The following is a 7,099-nucleotide window of genomic DNA, read 5'->3' as shown; positions in this document are numbered from 1 at the left end:
GATAGTGGGACACTTCCTAAGATTTTTTGGTGAGCTCTTTTCGATTTTGCTATCTGTTTTTTCGTTTTCAGCCTCGAATTTGCAGATTTCTCTCCTTTCTTTGATCTTTGTATCTACTATTATGGAAAACTCAGATACTTTTGGAACAGACAGAAAGAGTAAATTTTGTCGTAACAGTACCTCTTCTCAAATTGTCCTTCTATTGAATGTCACACATGCCAACAGAAAGGTCACATCAACTACAATTGTCCACAACTGTTCTACCACTATTGCAAGCTCTTGGGACATTTGATTACTACCTGTCCTACTCGCCCACCACGTCTTGATCACCTCAAGTATCATTCTCATCACAACTTCTCTAAGAATGTGTTTGCTTCTGCTGTTGCTACTACTATTGAATCTACCACCTCTGCTCCTTACAACTCGTCTCCTGTCTCTCTATGTGATATTGTGTCTCTTCTTAAGCATCTTCTCTCCCTTTCTGGTAATACTCTTACTGCTTTTTCAACTCCTTCAGGTAATTCTAAATGGTATTTTGACTCCGGTTACTTTAATCACATGTCTCCTTTGTGTTGTCTCCTTTGTGTTATCTTTTCTCGTCTTTTTCTGCCACTACAAATGCACCTTTTGTCAATACTGCTAATGGTTCCCTCTTGCATGCGACACACAAGGGTTCTATTTCCTAGTCAACTCTTAATCTCCCTGATACTTATTATATTTCCAAATTGAATTTTTACCTTATTTCTGTTGGTCAACTTGTTGATCTCGGTTTTGATGTCAATCTTTTCATTTCTGGTTGTCATGTACAAGATCGTCGGATGTGACAAATCATCGGGACTGGACGTAAGGTCGGAAGATTGTTTGAACTTGAGAATCTTCATATTACTCATGTGCCAAATCTCTGTGCTGCTTCTTCTTCATCTACTCTTCACTTATGACTCAACGTCTTGCCTACAGCTCCTTACAAAAATTTTGTCCTCTTGTGCCTCAGGGTGTTTTGGGTCAGGTTAATAACAAGTTTTTTGTTTCTATTTCTTGTCAAACTGTCAAACAACTTGCTTTATCTTTTCACAATAATTCATCTCTTGCTTGCTTTCCTTTTGATCTTATCCACTCTAATGTTTGGGACCCTACTCCCACCGCTTCTATGGGAGGAGCTCAATACTTTGTCATTTTCATTGATGATTATTCACGCTTAGGTTTATTTGATGACTAATCGCCATGAGCTACCTTAGATTATATTAACTTTGCCACTATGATTAAAACTCAGTTTTCCAAGGTCATTAAGGTTTTTCGACGCGATAATACTATGGAATATCGTGATTCCAAACTTTTAACCTTTTTTGTAGAACAGGGTACTTTGTCTGAGTTTTCTTGCCCTGGTACGTCTCAACAAAATGGACGAGCTGAATGCAAATACCGTCACATTCTTGAATCTGTTCATGCAATGCTTCTTTCTTCTTTGTGTCCTGAGCGTACTTAGGGTGAAGCTGTTCTTACTGCTGTTCATGTTATCAATAGACTTTCTTCTTTTGTTCTTGGTAATATTACTCCATTTGAGCATCTTTATCATACCTCTCCAGATTACAGTTTTTTTCGAATTTTTGATTGTTTGTTTTGTTCCTTTTCAGCCTCATGAACATAGTAAACTTGAACCTTGGGCTCGTATGTGTTGTTTCCTTGGTTATGACACAGAATACAAGGGTTATCGTTGTTGGGATCCTCTCTCTGGATGTATTTGTATATCTCGTCATATTGTCTTCTAGGAGCATCACATGTTTTCTCGGTTCTTATCTTTTGAGTTCATTCCTCCTACTCAGTCACCCTTTTTCTCTAACCCTAATGTTGATCTTTTCTAGTGATGATTCTACAGGTTCTATCTCGAGTCACCCTCTACAGCCTCCTGCTCTTTCGTCTTCTCCATCTCCCGATGATTTCAGACCGGACGATGATCTTACTCCTACCATCATGCCTCCTTCTTCTACTCGTTCTTCTAGGATAAGACATTCACCTCATCATCTTCTTGATTATCATTATTTTTCTACTAATATTAACCTAAGTCATTCAGAGAAGCCTCCACAAATCTAAATTGGCAGCAAGCAATGTAGAAAGAAATTCAAGCACTTGAAAAAGCACACACTTAGGATTTGGTTGATCCTTCTAATAAGGAAGTTGTGGGAAGTAGAAAGGTATACAAGATCAAGACTTGCTCTGATGGTTCTATTGACCATTATAAGGCACGATTGGTTGCTCAAGGTTGTATGTAAAAGCATGGTATTGACTATGAAGAGACTTTTACTTCGGTTGCTCGTCTCACATATGTTCAAGCTCTTCTTGCCATTGCTGCGATCAAAAAATGGTCTCTCATTCAGATGGACGTGAAGAATACATTTCTTAATGGAGATTTGAAAAAGAAGGTCTATATGAAACCACCTTCGGGTTATCCTTGTCCTTCTAACAAAGTCTGTCTCTTTCGCGAGACATTTTATGGTCTTAAGCAAGCTCCTCGTGAATGGCTTGATAAGTTCAGCACCACTATATGCAATATCGGTTTCACTTGCAGCCCTCATGAGAATGCTCTCTTTATTCGTAAAAGTGAACGTGGAGTTGTTCTTCTACTTTTGCATGTTGATGACATGATCATTACTAGTGATGATGTTGATGGTATCTCTGATCTCAAAGTCTCCCTTCACTGTACTTTTGAGATGAAAGATCTTAGTTCTCTCAGTTATTTTCTTGGTCTCGAGGTCATATCTACAAATAATGGCACCTATTTCTTTCAAGTTAAGTATGCTTCAGATCTTCTTGCTCGCGCCGGAATTATAGATAGTCGCATTGAGTCTACTCCCCTTGAGCCTAATGTTCGATTTACCCTTATGGATAGCACTATTTTGGATAATCCTACTCTTTATCAATAGTTAGTTGGAGGTATCATCTATTTGACTGTCACCTGACCAGACATCACCTATCCAGTTCATGTACTTATCCCGTTCTTGTTAGCTCCTCGTACTACTCACTATGTGGCAGTTCTTCGCATTCTTCGCTACATCAAAGGCACCCTATTTCATGGTCTTTATTTTTTTGCCCATTCATCTTTGTCCCTTCAGATGTACTCAGATACTGATTGGGCTGATGATCCCATTGATCGTCGTTCTACTACTGGTTATTGTTTGTTTCTTGGTGACGCTCTCATATTTTGGCGAACTAAGAAGCAAACGTTCACTTCTCGATCAAACACAAAAATTGAATACCGTGCTCTTGCTGACACCAGTGTTGAGGTTGTCTCGATTCGTTGGCTTCTTGTAGATTTGGGTGCTCCTCAATCATCCCTAACCGATGTCTTTTGTGACAATAGCAGTGCTATTCAGATTGTGCATAATGATATTTTTCATGAACGCAACAAACACATTGAGATTGATTGTCACTTTGTCCTGCAAAGTCTCATTATTAATGCTATTTGCCTCGCTGCTGTTGGAACTCTGGATCAGACTGCCGATATCTTTATGAAAGTTCATCATCCTACTCATTTCCGGACTCTAGTATCCAAACTCAAGATGGTATCCTTAGCTCCTACTTAAGTTTGAAGGAGGATGTTAGAGAATAAATTAAAATCAATTTAGATCAGTCAGTATCATTTACATTACTCTTCCAATTACTCTCTTGTTTCTAACAAAAACAATCACAAAATTGAACTCTTAAAAATGGTACATATATGAAAAATGTATCTTTAAGACTTTTCTATATAAAAAGTTTATTTTTAATTTTTAGTACCAACTTTATTTTTTCTCACTCATTATTTTTCCAAGTTAAGTTCATAGTGATAAGATTTATAACACAAAAAAATAGTTAGATTTAACGTTTATAAAATTTGTAACCACAATTCCAAATGAATACTAATATGTGTATAATAAATAAGGGTTAATATTCGAATAGGATTTTAAAAAAATATGGATGAGACAATTTAGTTTAGAAAATTTAATACTTTCATTCGATTTTTGAGAAATATCAATGTGAGTTAAATTGTTTCTTCTAAGATGTATTAATATGGGTTAATTAATTAGTTCTTCTGATAACTTTCAATTAACGTATCAGTTTAAATGTCACACAATATTTTAAAAATATAACACATAGTAAATTTTATCTCACGCATCAACAAACATCAGTTGACATATTCATAGGACATTAACAAATTAATAAAATGACTAACTTGACTAGTGCTAATATTTTTCAATGACCAAATTATGTCCTTGAATATTTTAAGAGACCTAATGCAGTATGTGTAAATTTTTAAGGATTATTTTGAACATGGAAAATGGTAGAAGGCTCACATTTTTAACATGAAAAAAAAAACAAATAGAATAGTGTTAGTTTAAGAGTAAGATAAAAACACAAAAAAAAAATATTACACTTAAAATTTCACTTTTGAATATTAAGTCTATTGGTATCATTATTTCTCTAATCTTCTCTCAATTCCTTCTCTTTTAAAATTGGCATCGATACCAAAGTTAGGTACATAAAACATTAGGAGAACTTTTATTTTCCTCCATAGAAAATATATTTATACATCATAATGTTTTTTAAGCACAGATATAACATTTTGTAATATTTTTCTGTTTTTAATTTTTATATATTATGTGATGGATATCAATATGAAGTGGGACATTTTTCATAATAAGAAATTAAGAATCTCCCTAACATTAGACTGTCTCTTTTTGGTGTCATAACTATATCTCATAATACTTGCCATTGAGCACTTGGAAGGCCCCAAAAACTGAGTCCAAACACAAAATTCTGATAAATAAATGACCCAATTAATTTAACATGGACAAGAGCACATTTTTTTTTCTAGCAGAGTGATTATTCAAGAACGTAGCGTCATTGGTTATTAACTTTTCTGGAGAAGATATTGCAAATCCAATTTCGATATGTTATTGTTGCTCTGTTTCCAATTAAAAATGAAACAGGCTTGTTCAGAGATGATTATGCCTCTTGGTGTGAGGAAGGAAAGCATGTTCCCTGAATCTGAATGGTCATACAAAAGTAGATCCGATTCCTGCCAATTCTATTACAATACAACTCCTAGACCCCATTGGATCACCACTGAGTTTGGCGGCTATGTCAGTATATTTTTAATTAACTACTACATTAAATTATTCCCTGCATGCTTAATTAGCTCCCCTTAATGTTTATTGATTTTTCGTCAATAACGTTTCTCTGCAGCATATTCACCAAGTTCTGAAAAGATCCGCCAGCAACATTATCTTCTTTAACGGTTTAAGAGACCCTTGGAGTGGTGGAGGGTACGTATAATATTTATCTGTAATTACTTATAATAATTATTGTCGGGATACATGAGTAGTTATATATACGTTTAGACAAAGTAAGAAAAAAGATATAAAAAAAAAGTTAGAGTAGTGTTTATTGACTATATAGAAAAGATGATAGAATTTGTAGAAAAAAGATTGGGAGAACATTGGATTAATAGAAGAATAAATGAGATAAAAGGTAGATAGAGAACAAATAGTAAAAGACCCAAAATATTATACATAAAATAGCCCAAAAAAAATTTGTGTAAATAATTTTACAGTAAATAATAATATATGATAAAATTCAATAATATTATTTAATTTAAAAATATTTGATAACAAAAAAATTAATTAAAAATACTTTAAATTTGACTTATTTAATATTTATTAATTATTATTTAATAAATATTAAATAAAATAAATTCTGATTTTTTCTCTTTTTAACATTATTGATTATTTATATAACTGATTCTATTTAATAAAATAAAATTTTATTGTTGTTGTTGTTTTACTTATAATTATTTCACTATGTATTCAATCGCATTTAACAAAACGCTATGACAACTATGTGTTTATGTTACAGGGTATTAAAGAGTATATCAAAAACTTTAGTAGCCATAGTTGCAAAAGAAGGTATATTTAATTTTCCTTTTCCGTTCTAAGCTCTATTAATTGGGGGCGTTAATTATTACGTAATCTTAGAGAGATAAAATAAATAGTCAGAATTTATTTTATTTAATATTTATTAATTATCGTATTAATTAATAAATATTAAGATAAATTATAATTATTTTTAGTTAATTTTTTTAATTATTAAACATTTTTATAATTATTATATGAAAAATTTTTGGGATCAATAATTTTTAGTATTTTAGCCATTATTTAATCAGTACAAATATTAAATTATCAATTTATTAATTTATGTATATAAATTCTAAAAAACATAGATATAAATTATATTAATTTATAAGTGTAAACTATATAAATTTATGTGTACAAAACTTTAATAAATATAAATGTAAATTATATATTTCTTCTATACAAAATAAATATTTTTTTTGTAAAAAATATTTAAAAAATTAATGTAAATTAATTATTAATTAAATACTGATTAAAAATAATAATATTTATTACTATCTAGTATTACTCTTATTATGTTATGTGAACACATTCATACAGGAGCTCATCACGTAGACCTAAGGTACTCAACTAAGGAAGATCCAAAGTGGCTCACACACGTGAGGGAAAAAGAGATAAAGATCATAGCAAGTTGGATCAAGCGATACTACAGAGACCTACAATTATAATCAGTAATCACTCCTCATTACTTTAACTTAATTACTTTGTTTATCATTTGGAGCAGAGTAATACATGTGTTTTAAATGGAACAAAAATGTAAAGGGCACCGCCAATTAATAACTCGCACTTTACGTGCGAGCTGGTTGATATTACGCTCAGAAAAAGAAAACTATGTTCGTTTGAAAAATGGATGAATTTGTCAATTATCAGCCTAGTCCAGTGTTGATATCAAAGAATAATGGATTCTATTTCCATACATTTATGTTACATTGTTAATAAACTACGATTTCTTACAATAAAAGTTGTAGAATAACTTTATATCAGGAAAATAAAGTAGTTTGATAACACTACTACTCAAATTAGTAATTTGTTAGATAATATGAAATATTTTTAGTAATTTTACCGAACAAATCTAACTTTTAATAGATATCAAATTAATTTATGTCTTTGTGATTATATTTATTAGCGTTTAAATTTTTTATGATAAAAAATTA

At 31.8% G+C, this 7,099-nt stretch overlaps 1 protein-coding gene across 2 annotated transcripts in view; it reads left to right on the top strand.

The window, feature by feature from the left end:
• Positions 1-6,861, top strand: part of LOC107494052 (uncharacterized) — an 11,432-nt gene extending 4,571 nt beyond the window's left edge. Inside the window, exons 7-10 of one of the 2 annotated variants that reach the window (XM_016115083.3) lie at positions 4,965-5,117; positions 5,221-5,300; positions 5,890-5,939; positions 6,486-6,861. In XM_016115083.3, coding sequence (XP_015970569.1) covers positions 4,965-5,117; positions 5,221-5,300; positions 5,890-5,939; positions 6,486-6,613 — 411 coding nt within the window. In that variant the 3' untranslated portion in view covers positions 6,614-6,861. The remainder of the gene's footprint in view (positions 1-4,964; positions 5,118-5,220; positions 5,301-5,889; positions 5,940-6,485) is intronic. The other variant, XM_016115084.3, reaches the window with a different exon arrangement.
• The last annotated feature ends 238 nt before the right edge of the window (positions 6,862-7,099 follow it).

The sequence above is a fragment of the Arachis duranensis genome, chromosome 6 (genome assembly GCF_000817695.3).
Source record: "Arachis duranensis cultivar V14167 chromosome 6, aradu.V14167.gnm2.J7QH, whole genome shotgun sequence".
Lineage (NCBI taxonomy): Eukaryota > Viridiplantae > Streptophyta > Magnoliopsida > Fabales > Fabaceae > Arachis > Arachis duranensis.
Note: the sequence above shows the minus strand (reverse complement) of the source record. Positions and strands in the feature narration are given on the sequence as shown.